At 39.0% G+C, this 27,198-nt stretch overlaps 1 protein-coding gene across 1 annotated transcript in view; it reads left to right on the top strand.

The window, feature by feature from the left end:
- LOC124256724 overlaps positions 1–27,198 on the top strand; it is a 310,586-nt gene that overhangs the window by 252,817 nt on the left and 30,571 nt on the right. The window contains 1 exon segment of the mRNA XM_046690688.1: positions 20,967–21,128. Coding sequence (XP_046546644.1) covers positions 20,967–21,128 — 162 coding nt within the window.

The raw sequence follows: 27,198 nt of genomic DNA, 5'->3' as shown, positions 1-27,198 counted from the left end.
TTCTGATGTGACTGTAGTGTAAACATATTCATCAAAATCCACAGCTCTGCTCTCCTAGTCTTCATGGATGTCAATGCTAGGCCACATTGTTCACATGCTGTTGTTGATTTCTTTCGTCAAGAGGTGGTAGCAAATCTACCTTTGCCCTCCAAGAGTCCAGATCTCAATTACATTGAGCATATCTGAAACATAATGATTTGCAGAAATAGCCATGGAGATCCTCCAGTACAAGATCTTAATGTACTGGAACAAGCCCTCCATCTAAAAAGGAACCCATACAAGTCAAAGAGGAATAGGGTGAGAAGTGTTACTGCAGTCGATGGAGGTTACTTGACAGTTGATGGAGGTTACTTGACAGTTGATGGAGGTTACTGCAGTTGATGGAGGTTACTGCAGTTGATGGAGGTTACTGCAGTTGATGGAGGTTACTGCAGTTGATGGAGGTTACTGCAGTTGATGGAGGTTACTGCAGTTGATGGAGGTTACTTAACAGTTGATGGAGGTTACTACAGTCGATGGAGTTTACTGCAGTTGATGGAGGTTACTTAACAGTTGATGGAGGTTACTGCAGTTGATGGAGGTTACTTAACAGTTGATGGAGGTTACTGCAGTTGATGGAGGTTACTGCAGTTGATGGAGGTTACTGCAGTTGATGGAGGTTATTAGGTTACTGAACAGTTGATGGAGGTTACTGCAGTTGATGGAGGTTACTACAGTTGATGGAGGTTACTGCAGTTGATGGAGTTGATGGAGGTTACTGCAGTTGATGGAGGTTACTACAGTTGATGGAGGTTACTACAGTTGATGGAGTTGATGGAGGTTACTGCAATTGATGGAGGTTACTGCAGTTGATGGAGGTTACTTAACAGTTGATGGAGGTTACTGCAGTTGATGGAGGTTACTACAGTTGATGGAGGTTACTGCAGTTGATGGAGTCGATGGAGGTTACTACAGTTGATGGAGGTTACTACAGTTGATGGAGGTTACTACTGATATGGACATTGTGCTGGGTTAATGATACTTGTGTGATTTCTTTAGGATTGTATGCCAGAATCTTAATAATGACCACACAAAATTAACATCATACAGCCAGAGTTATTATTACTAGAAAATAAGTAGATTTTTGCCATTTTGCTTCGATGAATAAAGTACATTTTCCCGTTCATCTTGAGTTTAGAGTTGCCTTTTAATTATTCCATGATTGTGAGTTTATCCAGAGAGTAAGTTTGTTCCTTTGCTATGGTTAATGGTAAAATATTGATGCTATGAAAACTATGGGGTGTCGCAATACCTTTTTACAGATGTGTATTTTTATGTACAATTGCTAAGGAACAAAACAAACACATCGTTGATGTTATCCTTTGCTACTTGTACATGCTTCTTGGATGGCATATTCATGTTATTTGTAAGCATTATTGTAAGCAAAGCATATGTAAAAGTGATGTCATAAATTTACTGAAGTCTTTCACATATTGACATGCAAAGTAAACCTTAAAATTGATGATTTCTGCAAGTGGAGTAAATGAGTAAACCTTGGCACATAACCTGTTGAAAAACTTGATATAAATATGTGAGTAAACTTAGCTGTGTTGGCAATGCTGCCTGTGTAAAGATGAGGTGCTATTTTAAGATTAAGGGTAGTGTAATTAATAGCACAGCAGAGAAACTCATCATGGCTGGTGCACCTACACAACACTATAGTCATCCCTATGTGAGAGTACATGTGTGTAGGGAACAGAGACGCCCATCATGGCTGGTGCACCTACACAACACTATGGTCATCCCTATGTGAGAGTACATGTGTGTAGGGAACAGAGACACCCATCATGGCTGGTGCACCTACACAACACTATAGTCATCCCTATGTGAGAGTACATGTGTGTAGGGAACAGAGACGCCCATCATGGCTGGTGCACCTACACAACACTATGGTCATCCCTATGTGAGAGTACATGTGTGTAGGGTACAGAGACACCCATCATGGCTGGTGCACCCACACAAATATCCGTGTGTTTTTGTTTTTTATTGTGTGTAGATTTTTTATTTTGTGTCTAAGCTTTAACACTGTACAGTCCATTTGTTGAATCAGTGTATTTTGTATATTTATTCCTTGGGGACACCTTCCCACTGGATCATACGCTGTAGCATCCTGCTACTATGTGAATTGTATAATACCTTGATGAAATATATGAATACCAAACAGGACCAATTGTACTATACCTTGATGAAATATATGAATACCAAACAGGACCAATTGTATAATACCTCGATGAAATATATGAATACCAAACAGGACCAATTGTATAATACCTCGATGAAATATATGAATACCAAACAGGACCAATTGTATAATACCTCGATGAAATATATGAATACCAAACAGGACCAATTGTATAATACCTCGATGAAATATATGAATACCAAACAGGACCAATTGCATAATAACTTGATGAAATATATGAATACCAAACAGGACCAATTGTATAATACCTCGATGAAATATATGAATACCAAACAGAAACAATTGCACTATACCTTGATGAAATATATGAATATTCAATATGACCAATTGCATAATACCTTGATAAAATATAGGAATACCATACAAGACCAATTGCATAACAGTGAGTGAGTGAGTGAGTTTAGTTTTACACCACACTCAGCAATATTCCAGCTGTATGGTGGCGGTCTGTAAATAATCGAATCTGGACCTGACAATCCAGTGATCAACAGCATGAGCATCGATCTGCGCAATTGGGAATCGATGACATGTGCCAACCAAGTCAGTGAGCCTGACCACCTGATCCCGTTAGTCACCTCTTACGACAAACATAGTCGCCTTTTCTGGCAAGCATGGGTTGCTAAAGACCTATTCTACCCCGGATCTTCACGGGTCCAATTGCATAATACCTTGATGAAATATATGAATATTCAATATGACCAACTGCATGATAAAATGATGCTCAGATACGAATGTTTATCCCCCACTGTTGATGCAGTCCCACACACTGTGCAGGGAAGCATCCAAGGGTTTGAGCATTTGCATAATTGTGTAGGCAGAATGTCAGCTGAACCTGAGCTGTCGGCAGTGGTGATGGTCTAGTTGTACTGTGTCATCAAATGCTTGTATTCCATAGATGAATGTCAGCAGTGGTCAGGAACATTTCTAACAGTTATTCACGTGATTAACCTTTGGATGAGAACAAATTGGAACTAATCTATCTGGCAAACTGTTGCATACTTTCATACTGGAAGGAATTGAGGGCATATGATTTGTTTTTCTGTGTTGGACGGTTTTGAGTACCTCTGTCAAAGTGCACAGAAAATATGTAAAATCTGTCCCACCTTTATCCTTGCCTCTATCATCGGGATTCACTGACTTAAGAATGTGGATAGCTGTAAGGATCTGGTTTGATTTATTATTTCAAGTGATAGCATTTAAAACTAAAGGGCAGATAATTACAGGTGCCTTGTCAAATGTTTCGAAAGGTCTCGTGGCGACATGCATGGTCGTCAGGCAAGTTAGTATGTTCGTCTTCATGAGAGCGCATATAAAACGGTAAGAAAACTTCATGAATTGATATGTTTGCAATGATTTGGTAATGATATAAGTTATTGTAAGTAAATAAATGAAAACTATGCAGTCCGTAATACGTTATGACTAAGTTATGTACTGTTGTAACCATTTGACATTACTGCTGTATGTGAATCTAAGTTAGTTTTGTTTATTGTTACAGTCAATCTCATCTCAAGTCAACTCAATACAACCAATCTTCTAAGAATAAAGATATGACGTCGCTCTCTCATAATCATCGTTCGTTCGTTCGTTCGTTCGTTCGTTAGTTATAATACATTGACGTTTTAGGCATCGCTGGATAACACCACCTCGCTCGTGTTGCACGTGCTACAGTTCGACCGCCTGTGAGAGACGTTCTCTACCCACCTGTCTGTTACTGTTGCCCCCAACTATAGCCCTACCGCATTAGTATAGGCACTTTAATTTCAAGTTGTTTTGACTATTGTGACTTTGATATATGTTTTGTGTCAATTTGACTTTGCAAGTATGTCTGAAAGGGGCAGGGAGTCACATTGGAGTACACATACTATAGAGTTAGGACAATGACTAATGAAGGACTTTTGTATACATTGGATACCAAGACCAAAAACTTAAAAGTTTTGAAATCAAAATTGCTGAAGACACAAAGTAAAATTGTTTCTTCAATGTCAGACATTACTAGTTATGATGGAGTTAGAATGTAGTACACTCAGTGGATGATAAACCTTGAAGATTTCATGAAGCAAAATGATGACTTTAGTGGTTGTGCTTATTCATCTGTGGAGGTTCCCTTACAATATCTAGACATACTTACAACCTTTAATGATGATGTTAAGGCATTTCAGCTTTTTAAGGAGACAGTTAATGGTTGGATTCAGGGTAGTGAAGAACAACGTCAGAAGAATGCTAAAGAAAGTGACAAATGCATGAGTAAGTCAAAAAAAGTTCATCTCGTTCTTCATCAACCAAATCATCAGTGTCTGCTGCAAGACTAAAGGAGCAACAGTTAAAGGCCGAGTTACTTGCCAAGGCTGCTGTATTGGAACAGAAAGAAGCTTTGAAAAAGGAAAAATTGAAGTTGAAAATGAAAGAAGAAAGGTTAGCCCTGCATACAGAAATGGCTATTTCTGATGCAAGAAGTAAAGCACTTACTGATTTCGAAAAGGAGTTTTGTGGATCTTCTCGTGCTACAAATGTGACAGACATTAAAGAGGATATTAATAATAAAGCTGCTGATCACAGTCCTGTTATGACACATGATGCAAAGAAGAAACTACTTGAAGATTTTCTTAATGATTCCCAGGGATTTGAAACCCAGACACAAGATGTGAAGAAGGTCGTTGTTGACTTCATTAATGATCCTCAGGTAGTTGATAATACTGCTGCCTTGCATGGTGAAGATAGGAAGAACAGTTCCACTCGACACAAGGAGATAGATACAAGTGGTGACATACTTACCTTTGGTGAATCTCGGGTTGCTGGTAAGGACAGGCCCATGCGTTACCCAGACAATAGAAAGAGTGATAATGTTTCTGACATTCTTACTTCTGTTGTACATCACTTAAGTAAACCTGTGCTAGAGATTAGTGTCTTTAATGGCAATCCCATGGACTATCAAAAGTTTATTAGACAATTCAAGACCAAAGTTCTGAATAATACATCTGATCCTGATGAGTGTATTATTTACAGCAATTTACATCAATTTACATCGGTGAAGCCAAGAAAATTGTGAGCAGCTATGTGTGTTTAGATACCCATAAAGGGTTTCCAGCTGCCATGCATAATCTAGAGGAAAAGTATGGTGATGAAAATGTTGTAGTTAACTCCTTTATAAGCAAAGCACTTAATTGGTCTGTTATCAGAGCAGATTGTCCCAAGGGTTTAGAGGATTATGCTGTGTTTTTGAATGAAAGCAACAATGCGGTGGGTACTTCTGGTATGTTTAACAATATTGATAACATTAGAAGGATCATTGCTAAGATACCTTACCCATACCAATATTGATAACATTAGAAGGATCATTGCTAAGATACCTTACCCATACCAATATTGATAACATTAGAAGGATCATTGCTAAGATACCTTACCCCATATTGATAACAATATTGATAACATTAGAAGGATCATTGCTAAGATACCTTACCCATACCAATATTGATAACATTAGAAGGATCATTGCTAAGATACCTTACCCATACCAATATTGATAACATTAGAAGGATCATTGCTAAGATACCTTACCCATACCAATATTGATAACATTAGAAGGATCATTGCTAAGATACCTTACCCATACCAATATTGATAACATTAGAAGGATCATTGCTAAGATACCTTACCCATACCATATATTGATAACATTAGAAGGATCATTGCTAAGATACCTTACCCATACCAATATTGATAACATTAGAAGGATCATTGCTAAGATACCTTACCCATACCAATATTGATAACATTAGAAGGATCATTGCTAAGATACCTTACCCATACCAATATTGATAACATTAGAAGGATCATTGCTAAGATACCTTACCCATACCAATATTGATAACATTAGAAGGATCATTGCTAAGATACCTTACCCATACCAATATTGATAACATTAGAAGGATCATTGCTAAGATACCTTACCCATACCAATATTGATAACATTAGAAGGATCATTGCTAAGATACCTTACCCATACCAATATTGATAACATTAGAAGGATCATTGCTAAGATACCTTACCCATACCAATATTGATAACATTAGAAGGATCATTGCTAAGATACCTTACCCATACCAATATTGATAACATTAGAAGGATCATTGCTAAGATACCTTACCCATACCAATATTGATAACATTAGAAGGATCATTGCTAAGATACCTTACCCATACCAATATTGATAACATTAGAAGGATCATTGCTAAGATACCTTACCCATACCAATATTGATAACATTAGAAGGATCATTGCTAAGATACCTTACCCATACCAATATTGATAACATTAGAAGGATCATTGCTAAGATACCTTACCCATACCAATATTGATAACATTAGAAGGATCATTGCTAAGATACCTTACACATACCAATATTGATAACATTAGAAGGATCATTGCTAAGATACCTTACCCATACCAATATTGATAACATTAGAAGGATCATTGCTAAGATACCTTACCCATACCAATATTGATAACATTAGAAGGATCATTGCTAAGATACCTTACCCATACCAATATTGATAACATTAGAAGGATCATTGCTAAGATACCTTACCCATACCAATATTGATAACATTAGAAGGATCATTGCTAAGATACCTTACCCATACCAATATTGATAACATTAGAAGGATCATTGCTAAGATACCTTACCCATACCAATATTGATAACATTAGAAGGATCATTGCTAAGATACCTTACCCATACCAATATTGATAACATTAGAAGGATCATTGCTAAGATACCTTACCCATACCAATATTGATAACATTAGAAGGATCATTGCTAAGATACCTTACCCATACCAATATTGATAACATTAGAAGGATCATTGCTAAGATACCTTACCCATACCAATATTGATAACATTAGAAGGATCATTGCTAAGATACCTTACCCATACCAATATTGATAACATTAGAAGGATCATTGCTAAGATACCTTACCCATACCAATATTGATAACATTAGAAGGATCATTGCTAAGATACCTTACCCATACCAATATTGATAACATTAGAAGGATCATTGCTAAGATACCTTACCCATACCAATATTGATAACATTAGAAGGATCATTGCTAAGATACCTTACCCATACCAATATTGATAACATTAGAAGGATCATTGCTAAGATACCTTACCCATACCAATATTGATAACATTAGAAGGATCATTGCTAAGATACCTTACCCATACCAATATTGATAACATTAGAAGGATCATTGCTAAGATACCTCTTACCCATACCAATATTGATAACATTAGAAGGATCATTGCTAAGATACCTTACCCATACCAATATTGATAACATTAGAAGGATCATTGCTAAGATACCTTACCCATACCAATATTGATAACATTAGAAGGATCATTGCTAAGATACCTTACCCATACCAATATTGATAACATTAGAAGGATCATTGCTAAGATACCTTACCCATACCAATATTGATAACATTAGAAGGATCATTGCTAAGATACCTTACCCATACCAATATTGATAACATTAGAAGGATCATTGCTAAGATACCTTACCCATACCAATATTGATAACATTAGAAGGATCATTGCTAAGATACCTTACCCATACCAATATTGATAACATTAGAAGGATCATTGCTAAGATACCTTACCCATACCAATATTGATAACATTAGAAGGATCATTGCTAAGATACCTTACCCATACCAATATTGATAACATTAGAAGGATCATTGCTAAGATACCTTACCCATACCAATATTGATAACATTAGAAGGATCATTGCTAAGATACCTTACCCATACCAATATTGATAACATTAGAAGGATCATTGCTAAGATACCTTACCCATACCAATATTGATAACATTAGAAGGATCATTGCTAAGATACCTTACCCATACCAATATTGATAACATTAGAAGGATCATTGCTAAGATACCTTACCCATACCAATATTGATAACATTAGAAGGATCATTGCTAAGATACCTTACCCATACCAATATTGATAACATTAGAAGGATCATTGCTAAGATACCTTACACATACCAATATTGATAACATTAGAAGGATCATTGCTAAGATATCTTACACATACTAAGAAAGGCTCTGGTCTCAAGCTCAGAAATTGAGTGATTCTGGTAAGTCACTGGGTGTTAAGGATGTACAGTGGACTCTGTCAATACCGGCCTCTGTAAACACCGGCACTCAGTCTACATCGTCACAAAGTTTCAGTCCCGTCAGAAATGCATGTAATTATCATTTAGAAACATCTGTAAACATCGGCATCTGTCTATTCAGGATATCGGCATTGTTTTTCAGTCCCAACGAACAAGTTGTTATGAAAACGAATCTGTAAAAACCGGCACATGAAAGACGGCGTAACCCTTTGATGAGATTAGGTCCAAATGATGTAACAACACAATTCGCTGACTCGAGATTATTCAGAAACGGGAAGTGTTAATCAGCATCTAGTTAATCAGTGAGTGGTACGCGTAAAACACTTACCTAGAGTAATTAATACATGTAGTGGGCAGTGTGACTGTAAAAACAAGCAAGTGTTTACATTTTGTTGATTCGCGGGTATTGACTCCCGAGATTATTCAGAAACGGGAAGTGCCAATCAGTTTCTTGTTAATTAGTGAGTGGCACGTGTCACTTACATAGAGGCTAATCGTTTGATGGCGGGTATCGTTCGAAAGCTCTGAACATCAACAATATCACTGTACTCTTGCCGAGAGTATTTTCACATTTGTAAGAAGCGATTTTATTGGATAAAGATTGGTTTCTTACGACGTTTTTTCACTACAGTCTGCTTATAAGGGTCGTGATTGGTCAAAATCAGACACGTGACCTAAGCAGCCAATCATATTATGGAAATGGATACCGTCAACGAAAACTTTTAGACGAAGGTTTTTGGGTAAAATAATTCTACATGTATTCTGAACATATTAAGCAAGACATCGCTACCTATACGTAAATTATGGAACTTATTGGGCATATCGTACTAGGTTATGGCCTAAGACAAAAATGCTTCATGTATACATTTTTGCATTAAGCATAGTGTCCGGGCGTCAAGACGGAGGCGGCGAAAGCCGAGATGTTACTCGCTGCCGAAGCATAAACAAGAATCGTTGTTTTCAATAACATTGCGAAAAATAGTTTATAATATTAATTCTGCCGATAATATATGATCAGTTGAAATTTGATAAGAGTTTTCAGACATTATTATTTGAATGAATCAACATGAATGTGCATTCAGACACTGCCTTGTTTCTTATTCAAACATCTTAATAATGCTGAACTTCCGTGTGCGCAGGCGTCATAAGCGAACCTAGCTAAACCGGCACTCTGTCAAAACCGGCATTTTTATTTGGTCCCGACTGATGCCGGTATTGACAGAGTACACTGTAGTTTATTTCATGAGAAAGGAAGCTAGAAAAGCCAATGACCCAGTATTTGGGAAGGAAGCTCTGAATGGTTTGCAGTCTAGACCCCCACCCAAGCAAGGGAAGGGTAAGGGTACTTTGTCAAAGTTAAGCTTTGCTACAGATGTTCGGTCATCAGCCAAGACTGACACTGAGGGACCATCCAAAGGGAAGTGTTTCTATTGTGAATGTAAAGGTCATCGTGTGGTGAATTGTGAGAAATTTGTTGCATTGTCTTATCCCAGTAGGTGGGCATGGGTTATGGATAAAAGGTTATGTTTCAGATGTTTAGAGCCTGGTCACTTGAGCAAGGACTGCCGTGGTAATATTGTTTGTTCTGTGTGCCAAGGTCGTCACAACACTTACTTCCATATGGAGCATCGTCCATCCCAAAGTCAACAGTTCACTCCAAGTGTTACAAGTGCATCAAACTCCTGCTTCTCGTTGGATACAGGGGTCAGTCAGAAATCTGAGGTGTGCACAATGGTAATTGTCCCAGTCAATGTGAAGATGAGAATCAGTTCTCACTGTGTAGAGACATACACATTTTTGGATCCTGGTAGTAGCTCCACTTTCTGCACTGAATCTCTAATGATGAAATTGGGAGTCTCTGGTAAGCACATGGAAGTGAACATAACAAGTATGGGAGAACCTTGTACTATTGACACGTGTGCATTAAATGGTCTACAGGTGTTTAATCTCGCTATGGACAATAATGTTGACTTACCCAAAGTGTTTACTGTGGACAGGTTACCAGTTAGCAAGGGACATATACCAACTGCTGCTGATACTGTGAAATGGTCTCACCTGAAGGATTTATATATTCCTGAAATAAATGCAGTCATTGAACTTTTGATCAGCATCAACATTGCAGATGCATATTCTCCCCAGGAAGTGATCGTGGAACCAGAGCATACACCACATGCTACGAAGACAAGACTTGGATGGGCTGTTTGGAACCTCACTGGTCCAGGTAATCCTTCCTGCAGTGAAGCTCAAGAGTGCATGATGAACAGAACAGAAGTGACTGCACTACAAGAATTTGAAAGCTTAAATGAACTGAATCGAATGGTGAGACATTCTTCCATCGCAGACTTCCCCGAGAGATTAATTGATGATGAAAGACAGTACTCTCAAGAGGACAAACTTTTCATGAAGAAAATTGATGACTCAATAACACTTCAGGATGGACATGACAGTATTGCCTTACCATTCAGGAATTCTGAAGTTGTTTTCCCAAACAACTATAGTTCAGCTCACCGCCTCCTGCTGAGATTGAAGAAAAGATTGGAAGCTGATGACAAGTTCAAGAAAGAATATACTGATTTTATGGACAATCTTTTCCAGAAAGGTTATGCAGAAACCATTCCAAGTGAAGAGGAAGAACCAGACGATGGTTCTGTGTGGTATATTCCACATCATGGAGTCTTCCACCCTCAAAAGAAGAAGATAAGAGTTGTCTTCAATTGTGCATTTGTGCACAATGGTGTCAGTTTGAATCAGCAATTACTCTCTGGCCTTGACCTGACAAATAGTTTACTTGGAGTTCTAATGAAGTTTAGACAAGAACCATGTGCAGTTATGGGAGACATAGAAAGCATGTTTTATCAAGTTCGAGTGATGAAGATGCACTGGAATTACCAACATTTCTTGTGGTGGCCACATGGAGACTGCACCCAAGAACCTGTCAAGTGCCGCATGAAGGTTCACATGTTTGGAGCCACATCCTCCCCAAGCTATGCTAATGCTGCACTGCTTCAGACAGCGAAAGATAATGAAGCGGATTCAGTCCAAGCGTTTCTGAGGCCATTACAAACAACTTCTATGTGGATGACTGCCTCTCGTCTCTACCCACTGTTGCAGAAGCTGCAGAACAAGTTCATGAAGTGACTGAAATGTGTAACAAAGGAGAATTCAACTTGAAAAAGTGGATTTCTAATCGCAGTGATGTCTTGGATGATGTACCCCTCCAAAATAGAGGTGAAGCAGCTAAGGACTTCAACCTGGAAGAAATAAGGGTGAACATGTCATGGAGAGAGCCTTAGATGCCAAGTGGAAAGTTCAGGATGATATGCTAGGATTTCAAGTGAAAATCAAGAACCAGGGACTTACAAGGAGGATGGTTTTGTCGGTGGTTAGTTCTGTGTATGATTCGCTGGGACTTGGATCTCCATTTATCCTTAAAGCAAAGATTCTGCTCCAGGAAATATGTCGTTGTGGTATCGGATGGGATGAAGAGATCACAGGAACTCAACTCAAGTCATGGCAACAGTGGTTAACGGATCTTCCTCGATTGGAGAATCTATGTATTCCCAGATGTTACAAGTCAGATGACTTTGGAACAGTACAGGATTGTCAACTTCATGTGTTTGCAGACGCCAGTGAACTGGGACATAGTGTTGTTGCATACTTCAGACTTGTAAATGAAAAGGGAGACATCCACTGTGCTTTCATTTTGTGTAAAGCTAGGGTTACACCACTGAAGAAGATCTCCATTCCAAGACTAGAACTAACTGCAGCATGTGTTGCTGTTCGTCTCTCTCTCATGGTACAGAAACAGGTCTACAAAATAGATCAGGTGATCTATTGGACAGACAGCATGACAGTTCTCCGATACCTGACCAATGAAAAAACACGCTTCATGACCTTTGTAGCAAATAGGATTGCTGTAATCTGAGATGGCTCAGACATAGAGCATTGGAATTATGTATCTACCAAAGAGAATCTTGCAGATCCAGCTTCTAGAGGAATGGATATGAAAGACTTGCTGGATTATGCACCTACCTGGTTTCAAGGACCTTCCTTTGTAACGAAACCTGAAACAGAATGGCCTGATGTTGAAGTTGACGAACTACCAGAAGATGACCCTGAAATAAAAAATGTGAACACAACTTTCTTGCAAAAACCTGTGGAAGGTCCACTGAGCAGGCTCATCATTTACTGCTCTTCTTGGATAAAGTTGAAGAAGTTTGTTGGATACTACCTTCTCTACTTCAATTATCTGAAAGCGAAAGCAAGTCAAAAGAAGTTGACTGAGGCAGAAGTTATTCCTGAAACTAAGCTTGATGTAGAGATTTTACAGAAATTTGAAAAGGTGATACTTACCCATGTCCAACATTCTTACTGTCAAGAATTGTTTGATGCCCTGGAAAGCCAATGTCCAACATGTGTAAGCAAACCCATTAGGAAGCTTGATTCAATCATTGTTGACGGCTTGATCCGTGTTGGTGGAATACTAAGTCGGTCAATTCTGGACTTTGAAACAAATACCCTGTGCTCCTACCTAAAGAGTCTCGTGTCACTGACCTCATCGTGCGGGATGCTCTTGAAGCTGTTGGTCATTTAGAAAAGGCTGCTATGACAACTAATCTGAGACGGAAATACTGGATCTTAGGACTTGGTTACCTTATCAAGAACATTACTTCAAAGTGTGTTATGTGCAGATCGTACATGGCACAGCAAAGGGATCAGAAGATGGCTCACCTGCCATTGGATAGAGTAGCTTGTGATGAAGCGCCATTCACAAGAGTCGGAGTGAATTTCTTTGGTCCAATTGCAGTGAAACAAGGTCGAAACAATGTCAAACGTTATGGAGTGGTTTTTACCTGTTTGGCATCAAGAGCTATTCATCTTGAAGTTGCATCTCAGCTTGACACATCATCATGCATCAAATCAATTCGTCGGTTTATTGCAAGACATGGATGTCCCGAAAAGATCTGGTCTGACAATGGTACCAACTTTATTGGAAGCAAGTGAGAACTTACTGAAGCGGTAGAGTCTTGGAATCTTCATCAAATACACTAAGAGATGCTCCAGAAGGGCATAATGTGGGAGTGCAACCTGCCCATGGGTTCCCACTTCGGAGGAGCATGGGAAAGAATGATAAGGACTGTCAGAAAAATCATATACTCCCTGCTTCGTTCACAAGTTATCAAGATGGATGATGAAGGAATTCATACACTCTTCTGTGAAATTGAATCTATTGTGAACAACAGACCCATCACAACAGTTTCAAGTGACATCAATGATTTGTCTCCTCTGACACCCAACCACATTCTCCTACTTCGTAGTGGAGAAAAACTGCCTCCAGGACTGTACTCGGAGAGTGACTGCTACACACACCGAAGGTGGAGACAGATACAGTACATCGCGTAATGTCTTCTGGAAAAGATGGTCACAAGAGTACCTAACATTCTTACAAGAACGTCAGAAATGGTTAAGTCCTCGTCGCAATGTTGCTGTTAACGACATCGTCTTGATTAAAGACAATCTACCAAGAAATTCATGGAGTCTTGGGCGTGTTATTAATGTACTTGCAGACAAGAGAGGGTTTGTGCGTACAGTGGAAGTAAAAACGACAACTTATACATTGACAAGACCCATAGATAAGTTGTGTGTCATCCTCGAGGCTGGCAATGAGTGTGAGTGAACTGGACATTGAGTCGGTATATATCTAGTCACTAGTGAAAGTTGCTCAAGGAGGTTTGTTATTCTTTACAGGAAGTATAGTTTAGTTTTGTTTTGGTAATTGTTTCATTTAAATCCACAATTAAGGGGTCGGAATGTTAGGATCTGGTTTGATTTATTATTTCAAGTGATATCATTTGGGAGCAGAGCATTTAAAACTAAAGGGCAGATAATTACAGATGATTAAAGGGCAGATAATTACATGTGCCTTGTCACATGTTTCATAAGGTCTCGTGGCGACATGCATGGTCGTCGGGCAAGTTAACATGTTCGTCTTCATGAGAGCGCATATAAAACGGTAAGAAAACTTCATGAATTGATATGTTTGCAATGATTTGGTTAATGATATAAGTTATTGTAAGTAAATAAATGAAAACTATGCAGTCCGTAATACGTTATGACTAAGTTATGTACTGTTGTAACCATTTGACATTACTGCTGTATGTGAATCTAAGTTAGTTTTGTTTATTGTTACAGTCAATCTCATCTCAAGTCAACTCAATACAACCAATCTTCTAAGAATAAAGATATGACGTCGCTCTCTCATAATCATTGTTCGTTCGTTCGTTTGTTGTTTAGTTATAATAATAGCTCATATAGTGCACTGTGACAGTAAAGTACAGGCTACAGGATTAATGTGAAGATATGACTCTACTGTTTGTGCCACTTTCACCTCCCCAAAACCTATTGCCTATGGAGACGTTGCAGCACAGGCACACACTCAAATAAACATCTCTTATAGCATGCCTTTAATTTAATAACAAATACTAGTAGGCAGTTTATTTGACATGGTTATTGCCTGTCTAAATATATGGCTGTTGAATCTATTTGCTGGATGTAAGAAGATATCTGTACAAGTACACACTGGTATCTGCAGTTATTACAGACTTTCTAGCCACGGTCTTATACAGGTCATAGCAAGTGCAGAAGCTGTACCATTATCTCTCATGGCATATTTCACAGATCATGTTTTAAGCAGTCAATAACCATTTAAGAATGTTGCTAATGAATAAATCTGTTGAATGTGTGTGTTAGTTGTATTAAATGTAATGTATGTTCTGCCATATGGTTGAGTGGTACCACACAAGATTGGAGATCCCCATACAGGTGTACCCTTAGCAGGCATGCTGTGGTCACAGCAATCAGATAAAGGCTTTCTTGGACTCTTTGCATATTCACAGAAAGAAACATTTTGTCTGCATTCACAACTTCAGTTATATGTTTATCTAAGTATTATGAGTGTTCTTCTGCCACAAGCCGTGGCAGTAAACAGTGTATCTAGTGTGTCACACACAAGCCGTGGCAGTAAACAGTGTATCTAGTGTGTCACACACAAGCCGTGGCAGTAAACAGTGTATCTAGTGTGTCACACACAAGCCGTGGCAGTAAACAGTGTATCTAGTGTGTCACACACAAGCCATGGCAGTAAACAGTGTATCTAGTGTGTCACACACAAGCCATGGCAGTAAACAGTGTATCTAGTGTGTCACACACAAGCCATGGCAGTAAACAGTGTATCTAGTGTGTCACACACATACACACTTGACCTGTAGACTGTTAAGATGTGTAACATTGCAAATATTACTGGTAAACTGACAGCTTCATTATACAGTTTGCAATGTCCATTACGCATGCTTTCACAGACACACGTGTAGGTAATATGATAAATTTTACATTCCTAAATGCTGGTGGCCTGTGTATGCATGTCATTGAGAGTCGTCATCATCATCATCATCATCATCATCATCATCATCATCATCATCATCAAAACATTTGTGTAGCGACAGTTCCAGTCCAAAAGTACTGCTCAGTAGCACACTCCGAACAACTTGAGAATGAAAAGTTAGACACTGTATGTTTTCTCAAAAAGGTATGTCTTCAGTTTAGATTTGAAATCTCCAGGTTGTTAATTGTGCTTTAGTTAAGTGGATGGATTGCAATATGTATAAGTGTACCTAATACAAGAAGATAATCTACAAGGAGAGCTATGTCAGCACATAATGGTAGTGGTTGTTGTGTTGGTGACCCAAAAGCACCTACCCTAATGCTAGATTGGCTATTGTTTGTGTCTTGACTTGGCTGTCCAAGGTAATTGTACTGGATGAAGCCTAGGCTCACTACTTCTCAGATGGACACTAACCCCCACAATGGAAGTATATGACCAGAGAAGGCTCAAACTGTCCTGTCAGTTGGTTAAGGCCTCCCTGTTTTAGGATCTCTAGGATGTCATCATGGAAGATTATATTCTTACGCCAGACAGTTAAGAGCATATTTTGTTTGGAGTAATTATGGGATTATGGGACTATATAACTAGCCCAGAAACGTTGTGTAAATAATAAATGAAGAAGTTGTTATCCATAAGATTTGTCTTGTAGTAATTATGGGATTAAATTAAGATGAAGAGATATACTAATCTGAGAAAATGTTTTACTCTACCATCAGGAAAATTAGCTTGTACACAGATCAGTCATTGCTGTTGTTACAGTCCGGTTGTGTGATGTTAACCTCCCTCAACACCACCAAACCTCTCCTCTTCTGTCTCCATCAGAAGGAATCTCTTGCCTGTACCCATTTGGTCTTAAACAGAGATGTCAAAGCAGCTGTTGGGAACTTTAGGATAACAAATAGAAAGACTTTAACAAAACATAAAACAAAAAGTCAAGACTTTCTATGTTAAAGATCAGAACACATCCATCACCCAACCTCAACCTCGGATCTTGACAGTAGCAATCAACAAATGAAACACGAAATATATATAGTCCCTCAAATTGTCTGTTAACAAAGCTCTGATTAGACAATGTGACTGAATATGTGTACAATTGACAAAGTAGGAATCATTTATTTAGTCTGCTGTCATTATGTTAAACTATTTATACTTCATGGCCTTTTGAGAAACAAGGTCACCACAAATGGATTATTTCATCCTGAAGTGTTCGTACATGATAACTGGTGCACATCAGTCGCTCAAGGTCCAGTCCTGACCTGGCAAGAGATAGTCAGACATCTCTGGTGGACACCTTGACCTAATCGTAATAATCTAACTTGCATAAGGGGTTTTGACATATTGATATTAAATGCGACATCCTAAATATGTTTTCAGTAATTTAGAGTTAATTGTGACTGATTGTTGAGTTATTAGGCAGGGAATGTGAGGAATGTAGTTGCCAGGAGTGTCCAGCACTCTAACAGCGTGGCCCAGACGTTGTAGTAGGTGCTGTGGACATCTACAACACAAGCAAGGTAATAACAGGGGTATGTGTATGAGAATACCTTTATCAACATTAACACAAGGCAGGGGTAGAGAATACCTATATCTACATCAACACAAGACAAGGGTACACAAGACAAGGGTATAGAATACCTATATCTACGTCAACACAAGGCAGGGGTATGTGTATGAGAATACCTATATCTACGTCAACACAAGGCAGGGGTATGTGTATGAGAATGCCTTTATCTACATCAACACAAGGCTAGGGTATGTGTATGAGAATACCTATATCTACATCAAGACAAGGCTAGGGTATGTGTATGAGAATACCTATATCTACGTCAACACAAGGCAAGGGTATGTGTATGAGAATACCTATATCTACATCAACACAAGGCAGGGGTAGAGAATACCTATATCTACATCAACACAAGACAAGGGTACACAAGGCAAGGGTAGAGAATACCTATATCTACATCAGAACAAGACAAGGGTACACAAGGCAAGGGTAGAGAATACCTATATCTACATCAGAACAAGACAAGGGTACACAAGGCAAGGGTAGAGAATACCTTTATCTACATCAACACAAGGCAGTGGTAGAGAATACCTATATCTACATCAACACAAGACAAGGGTACACAAGGCAGGGGTAGAGAATACCTATATCTACATCAACACAAGGCAGGGGTAGAGAATACCTTTATCTACATCAACACAAGACAAGGGTACACAAGGCAAGGGTATAGAATACCTATATCTACATCAACACAAGGCAGGGGTAGAGAATACCTATATCTACATCAACACAAGACAAGGGTACACAAGGCAGGGGTAGAGAATACCTATATCTACATCAACACAAGACAAGGGTACACAAGGCAAGGGTAGAGAATACCTATATCTACATCAACACAAGGCAGGGGTAGAGAATACCTTTATCTACATCAACACAAGACAAGGGTACACAAGGCAAGGGTATAGAATACCTATATCTACGTCAACACAAGGCAGGGGTATGTGTATGAGAATACCTTTATCTACATAAACGCAAGGCTAGGGTATGTGTATGAGAATGCCTTTATCTACATAAACGCAAGGCTAGGGTATGTGTATGAGAATACCTATATCTACATCAACACAAGACAAGGGTACACAAGGCAAGGGTATAGAATACCTATATCTACGTCAACACAAGGCAGGGGTATGTGTATGAGAATACCTTTATCTACATAAACGCAAGGCTAGGGTATGTGTATGAGAATGCCTTTATCTACATAAACGCAAGGCTAGGGTATGTGTATGAGAATACCTTTATCTACATCAACACAAGACAAGGGTACACAAGACAAGGGTAGAGAATACCTATATCAACATCAACACAAGGCAGGGGTAGAGAATACCTATATCTACATCAACACAAGGCAGGGGTAGAGAATACTTATATCTACATCAACACAAGGCAGGGGTGTGTATGAGAATACCTATATCTACATCAACACAAGGCAGGGGTAGAGAATACCTATATCTACATCAACACAAGGCAGGGGTAGAGAATACCTATATCTACATCAACACAAGGCAGGGGTAGAGAATACCTATATCTACATCAACACAAGACAAGGGTAGAGAATACCTATATCTACATCAACACAAGACAAGGGTAGAGAATACCTTTATCTACATCAACACAAGGCAGGGGTATGGTGTACCTATTTCCCAACTATGTAAAACAGATATAAGGAATTTGATACTTGTTGTGGTCTTCAGTTCAAGTCAAGTGCTATCATTCATATTGTGTTGGAGGTTGTATATCAATGTATACAAAGAGTATGAGATTGCTCCAAGCATATGGTGAATTCCTATGGCACCTACACACCATCATGTAATTCTGCTGCACATCTGTGAAATAGCTTAGCTGCATCATTAAAGAAGACTTTGGTCATGTTAAGGTGAAGCAACCAAGGCTAGTGAGGATGTTGTTGCAAGCTAGACGTGCCTGGTTATTGCCTGCAGGTGGACTTGACAGGGCTGTGTTACAGTCAGTGGCTGTTCACCAGATAATCACAGACACTTGCTCCAACTGCAGATGGTTCAACTGCATATCTGTCATAGAAACAAGAAAATACTATATATCTGTCATAGAAACAAGAAAATACTATATATCTGTCATAAAAACAAGAAAATACTATATATCTGTCATAAAAACAAGAAAATACTATATATCTGTCATAAAAACAAGAAAAACAAGAAAATACTATATATCTGGCATAAAAACAAGAAAATACTATATATCTGTCATAAAAACAAGAAAAGCCTTTAAAAAGGCAACATTGGAGGCACCTGAATAAATTAAGAAATTTAGTGAGAAGGATGTGAGATGATTTGAGGGGTGAAGCTGATTTCAAGAGCATCACGATGACCATACCTCTCTCTTTTAGAGACTTGCTTCTATTAAAGATTGGTACTCGCATCGCAAATACGGTACTCTCATCTCCAGTGTATGACATGTCATATCAAAGATCTTTGTTGTGTCTAACCATGTCTGGACATGATGTACTAGTGACAGACGGAGGATACATGGTCCTATATATTGTTTCTATTTTATGGCGGATGGTAACAAGGCATCAAAAGATGACATATCCCCCAGTCCCCCGCTTATTTGCAAAAGTCATGTGAATCCTACCCCTTCAAGGATCGTAAAGGATTGTTTGCCGCTAAAGATGTGTCAGCTCCCTAAATATCAGAAAGGGTGCCATACCCTAACCCTAAACCCTAACCTAACCCTAAGGAATGTAGACTGGCAGTGAAGGGGAGACAGTGCTAGGGTGCGATAATTGCTCTGCAACTAGCCATGTGGGTTGTGCACGGTAATATGCACTCAAGCCAAGAAATTCACCAATCCTTAGCCCAGTCCAAATCCAACTTGTTTCCATGTTTAAAACTTGTTCAAAAATGCCACTGCAAGGCCAGGATCCATAAGCGTGCCTTGGTTCGCACAGCGATTACGAAGACGGTATAACATGTATGCTCAGCAATCGCGGTACTGTTACTGAACACGCCTCTCTAATGGGTGCTACTAAACTGGAATGGATTTTCCGATTCTGCAGTTCGAAATTATGCACTGAACTAGTACAAGTGTGCTCTATTATGTGTAAAATTGTTTTGAATTGAAAGTGTATCAGTTTATTAACGTTTTGGATCAGTAAAGACATGAATATGTTTAAATTTTAAATTTATAGAAAACTTGATTTCCGCATTAACTATGGAGTAAAACAGGACAATTATTTCGGATTACCCACATGGTCAGGTGGCTTTTAATTTGCTAAGTTATGTTCATTGGTCATTTGGAATTGCCAATATTCCAAGTGTGTATATATAGAGATACATAGATACTCTATGTTTGTTTATGTCCCTCTCGTGACCAGTGAACAACTTATAAAGTATATAATGCATGTACATTGTTGTATGTACAGATGGACATCTTGACACAGACCCTTCACTATATATGCATGTACAGTGTGTGTGTTGTATGTACAGATGGACATCTTGACACAGACCCTTCACTATATATGCATGTACAGTGTGTGTGTTGTATGTACAGATGGACATGGTCATGCCGAAGCAGAATGGGTCGGTTGTGGAGGGAGTTGACCAACAAGAGGAAGAGTCTGATATGAAACACTCACAGTCGTCATCAGCTATCAAGGGCATGTGGAAAAAAGCATTCAAAAACCTCAAGAGCAACGAAAAACAGACATCATTGGTAAGTTAAAGATTTATTGTTTATTGACAGTGTTGATCTTGTTAAGAGGCACATACTTACCACAGGAGCATACGTAAACTGGTTTGTTGGCAGAGTTTGCCACATAATTCATCCTATCTTAATCAAGTTTATGCCTGCAGGTCCATTGAGGAAATCAGTCTTATCTCTAGCTACTGCTTCCTGGAAGTTCTTCAACAATGAACTAGTTTCAGTTGTCGACAAGGTCAGTTGGGATGCCAAAAAGTAGATCCAGTCTTGCTAGAGCCTTTCTGAATCTAAAAGATGGGATCTGACCCCAGGAAATCATATTCAGTCTGGACAGTTTTATTTTATTCCATCCTCGTGGAATGGTAGATCCTCTTTCCAGTTTTTCCAGTGCCAAGGAGGAATCCCAGAGGTAGATGCAAAGAATATTCACCAGAATCCCCTGTTTCTCCGTATCATTTTTGAACTTTCTTTGCTGACAGACCTCAATTGAACTCCGATAACAGATGGTAGGCTCAGTTATCTGGAGGAAAGTGGAAGTTGATCACATCAGACCACAGGTTACTGGAGGTTGTAAAGACCATATACAAGCTACCACTTTGTCATCATCCAGGCCTTGTATCCAAGGCGAATGATTCCATTTGACAGGGCCCAAGTCAGCAGCACTTTGGATCTACTTGGCTACATATTCCCTCCTAGACATTGTCATGAATATGGTAAAGAGACAAACAAACAGGGCTTGGTACCCATCATCATTTCAATTGTTAATGGAACAATCTGACAAACTGCCAGAAAATCCAAGATCTCCTGACTCAACCTAAATCAAACATAGTTTCCAGCAATCCCTTTTACCTCCATTTTCACTCTTGGGTAGCTAATTCATCAAGATGCAGGTTTGTTGGGTTTCAATGTCTGCCTCTTAAATGGGCACTGATCCAGAGAGATTAATGTTTCGTGCCAACAGTCTAATTACGAAACCTAGCTGCAAGCTGGTCACTCCCTGCCCCCTCGACCAAGACGGACACTGGGACTGGGCTACTGTCCACCTTGGCAGAATTTCTTCAACCTAAACAGTAGGACATTAAGAATGGGGGATGCCCATCAGATGCCGTTATTTGAAAATGTACACCTCGTCATGATATGGCCTATTAAGTGAATAAACGTTCATCAGCCATATCGCCCTAAGGTGATCAGGGATATATGGATATCGCCCTACGGATGACGTCAACATTGGTCGATAGTCATTGAACTTTGCTGCATCCTTGTCCGGATACTTAATACCTTGGCTTCGCCTCGGTTCTTCAGTATCCTTCCTCGGTAAAGTATGTCAGGGTTTCTAAATATTTAGAAATATTTTGAAAAACCTCCGTAAATTTCACCAGGAAAAGGAAAAGTGCTGGAAAAAAATTCAGTTTCTTTAAATATAAACTAGAAAAGTCAGATTTGTTGGGGGGGTTTAAATTTTATATGTCAGTAGCATGATCACTTGTGAACTACATTCACATTTATGACACAGTTGGCAGCCGATATAAAAGAACCAGGATAAATTGTGAAGTCGCCTGCGGCAGGGCCTGTAGAAGTAGATATGACAGTTGAATTGGGCTTTAGTCCATCCTTCGCATCTTCAGCATCTTTGTCTTGCCCTTTCTTCAGTGAAGTGTCCAGCAGTCTGCAGACTTGTAGTGTTTGTTCTTCCGAGGTTCACTCATATGAGTGAGCGCCTGATTAAAAAATTAAAATTAAATTTTTTGAAATCACCAACACATCCAAAAAGCAGTCTGGACACCATTAATGTATCATACTGAAAAATTGCTCTTGTTTATACTGGTCCAAAATTTCAGTTTAAATTTCAGAAATACACGTGATTTACGTGCTGCAATGTCAGCATCAATGTATTACCATTCAGTAATCGCAACAAGATTAATTTAGAATTAGATACCATAAAACTGTCGCATCTGTCAGAACAATCTTGCAGTGAAACATCAAACATTTCTGAAAACATATAATATCTGGCGAAATTCTTCAAAGTTAACACTGTTCAAAAGGTCGATCTGACGTTTGGTTTCAGTAGGAATGTATGACTGGATTTCCATTATAAGAGAAGAGGGTGGATACTGCTCACCATTGTCTTTGTGCACCTCCAGTATGAATCTGCTGAGCCAATATAACAACTCGGAATCCTACAATGTCTCCAGCGTAGACATAATTTTCCGTTGGTTTAATCTGTTGTTGTTTCGCCAGGCTGCCCAATGCTTAAATGTATTCAGTGCCCACTTGTTTGTGCGACTAGAGTTCTTGGGCACAGAAGTCCTCGCCCTATCCACCAAGTCGTTGTCAGTCATGACATATGAAAAACGTTTACTTGTGTTATCACTGATACCTGAATATGTTGGTAAAGTATTATTCTCTCGTGAAATATTTCCTTCTGAATAACCTTGGACATAACTTCCAGATTCTGGCTTGCAAAAAAAAACAATCTTGTCATCCCACTCAGTTGCCATCTCGAGCACGAATAATAAAGCATGTGCTTTCAGTTGTGTTTGTGAAGTGCATTCCAAATGTTTTTGGTTAAGTGGTTTTAATGTTCAATGTCCCTTCATCTAGACCTTTTTACAGTATTTGTGTTATCAGATTTGGCGTGTCTCAATTGAAAATATTATGGATGTTTTTTCCAACTAATTAAACAAATGTCCTGGCATACAGATGTATTTAATATTCTTTCATGTTTCTCCGACTAGCTAAAATCAGTCGCCCAAACGCAACGCAGGGAAATTTGTGGTGGAAGAGTGCATTATATTGTGAAGGGGTGAGCTCTTGAAAACGAATATTCAGAATTTATTTTTGAAGTATTAAACCAATATAAACTTCAAAATAATTAATGCAAAACTAGTTGATTCAACAAATTGATAAGCCGTATACATGCAGAGTACATGTAAAATATTTGATATTTATACAAGCTTTCCTTTAATGTGTACTTTTCCGTCCAATTTTTGTATGAGAAATGAACAATGAGTCCTTTCGGAGATAGCGCTATATAAATGCAATCCACTATTATTATGTTTTACAGAATAAGATGAAAATGCAGCAGAGAGGGTTCGGGTGATCCTGGCACAGTCAGGCTGGTAAGGCTTATCATCAGCTCAGGGCCCTCAGTCCCTCTACATGCAGCCCAGACAGCGAATGGGACTTCTCCCAGGAAATGCTGCCTAGTCGGACCCACCAAGCACTTTCCGCAGAATATGTTGATCCCCCAAGGGCTCAGAAGGGCTGTGCTCACGGTGGAGAACCCGGTCACTCTCTTGATCTGCGCCAAGAGATCAGGAGGTACCAAACCAGGGGCACCAAGAACAATGGGGAGTCTGACGACAGTGTACTTAGGATGCAAGCGAGACATTTCAAAGGCGAGGTCCGCATATTTAGCATGCTTTTCCTAAATCTTGCCAATCACGTTGCTGTCAAAAGGAACAGAAAATTCAATGATATAAATAAATTCATTGGCTTAATCAAAAAGGACAAGGTCAGATTTGTTGGCTGGAATTCTTCTGAGGTTGTATATCGGCCTATTCCAAAGAAGTTTGAAAGCATCATTTTCCATGACGCCCTGGACATGTTCAGGCTTGTACCATGGATGGACCTCAGAGTCGAAGCCACAGGAATGAAAGAAAAAAAGAAGCGAGCCATGCCATCATGTCTCTTAAGATATGCTGCTTGTGCCAAGGAAGGGCATCCACTGACAAGGTGTTGGACGGTCTCTGTAAATTCATTACACAGTCGACATTTCATGTTAATGTTTTCTTTGAGAATCACATTTAGGCGATTGCGAGTTGGAAGTGATTGGTCCTAAGCAGCAAAAAGGAAGCCCTCAGTTTCACATTTAAGACCAGCTGACTTCATCCAGGCGAAGGAGTCGTTTGGATTGCTTTTCTGTTCCATGCACTGCATGTACACACAATGCAATGGTTTCTCAGAAAGCTTTTCCACAAATGACCGACTCTGAGCAGCCTTGGTGAATGACTTCACCTGGTTTACTCCCATCACTGTACCGTCCAGCAGTACATCGCCATAAGCAAAATCAACCTCAAATTTCAGATTCTGTCCAACAACCTTGGCACGTTTAAAATAGTCCTTGCTTTATTATCATGAGTCTTGACATTTATCACCAAAGGATCATCCCAGAAATAAATATGTGCAAAAGTACACATTAAATATGGTCAGACGGTCGAGACTTTGGATGTCTTGTTTTGTCCAATCAACTACTCCAAAGGAATAGGAAAGGACTGGCACAGCAAAAGTATTGATGGCTTTGACCTTGTTTCGAGCATTACGTTCTGAGCTCCAGATTTTCTTTAAGCGAGCTTTATATTCGGCCCGAAATTTGTCATGTATGTGGTCATTCTGGAGCTTGTCTCGAACTTGCATTCCAAGATAGGTGTAGGCCTGATCTTCCACAAGATGCTCAATAACTCCTCCCCCCTGTAACTTGACCAATCCACCATTAACTACCTTGCCACGTTTCAAATGAAGAGTATTACATTTGTTGAGTCCAAATGTCATGCCAATATCATTAGAAAAGGACTCGACAAGGAGAACCTGCTCTTTCAAATTGGTATCTCCTTTGGCAAGGAGCTCGATGTCATCCATGTAAAGGAGATGAGTAAGCGGTGTTGGGGATCTGTTTTGAGGAGGTCAAGGATGGTAACCCTCCTCTCTGTTGAGCAGAAAGCTCAAAGGATTTAGAGACAAACAAAAAAGCAAAGGACTGAAGGAGTACCCCTGGAAAATCCCCCTTCTGATTGGAATAGGTTCTGAAGTCTGCACCTGCCCTTGCGAGTACATCTCAAGTTGAGTCGACCAGCAACTCATTAAAGACTTGAGTAAATCAAGTAGACTTCAGAATTTACTCGTGAGGGACAGAGTCGTATGCTTTTTTGTAGTCAATCCAGCACATGGAGAGGTTGCGGTGATATGTTTTAGCCTCTTCCAAAATAATTTTCTGTACACGAAGTTGATCCTTACGCCCCAACATCCCTTTCTCGCTCCCTTCTGCTCTCTATAAATTATATCACTGGATATCAACTAGTGGTGTGATGATTTATCGATGCAGCAGCCACCGATACAGTGAATCGATACAAATTTTTACGTTGTCAAATATCCCGATATGATACTTCCAATGGTTTAAAATATATGCTTACTTAATTTCCCTTCATAAGTAAATGTTTTCTCAGAAATTCTTGCATCAAGAACTGTGTCGGACACAGCACTTGCATGTTATTAACATCCACAAAGTCTGTGTATAAACTTAATTATCTCTTTTCCGAATGAACATTGAACAGTGCTGGCGGAATTTGACGAAATACTATTAAATTGATTGTGTTTTGATCTTAAGGTGTTTTATAGTTGGTGTTAGAATTATAGATTTTAGTATCATGATACATATCGTATCCCCACCCTTATACCGGGCATATATCATTGTGACTACAATTTTAGTATCGTGATGTATCACATCGCTTGTTGTATGCCAATACCAGCACTAATATCAACTGCAGTTCTTGTCTGATTGTAGTATCCCTGCAGTGTAGACTTTTTCGGATTTTCTAATGGTTGGATGGTATAATGACTGATCCAATTGGATCCTATTTCTGTGATTGAGTGAGTTTAGTTTTACGCCGCACTCAGCAATATTCCAGCTATTTGGAATATAAATAATACGGTCTGGACCAGACAATCCATTGATCAACAGCATGAGCATCGATCTACGCAACTGAGATACGATGACATGTGTCAACCAAGTCAGCAAGCCTGACCACCTGATCCCGGTAGTCGCCTTTTTCAACAAGTATGGGTTACTGAAGATCAATGTTAACCCAGATCCTATTTCTGCGTTTTTTACCTAAATATTTGATCATGCCATGTAAAAATATGATGTCTATTACCTATGAGATTAAAAATCTATAACAGGTATAATTAGGTAACACCACTCAGATTACCTGACAAAGGTTCCCATTTGGCATTTCTCGTGTCTGGACTAAATACTCTGCATTATTAATTAAGGTCTGATGTGGCAAATGTATTACATGTTATGTAA

Source organism: Haliotis rubra, unplaced genomic scaffold, assembly GCF_003918875.1.
Source record: "Haliotis rubra isolate DU_JTF1 unplaced genomic scaffold, ASM391887v1 Scf637, whole genome shotgun sequence".
Lineage (NCBI taxonomy): Eukaryota > Metazoa > Mollusca > Gastropoda > Lepetellida > Haliotidae > Haliotis > Haliotis rubra.
This window is presented reverse-complemented; position numbering and strand designations above follow the sequence as displayed.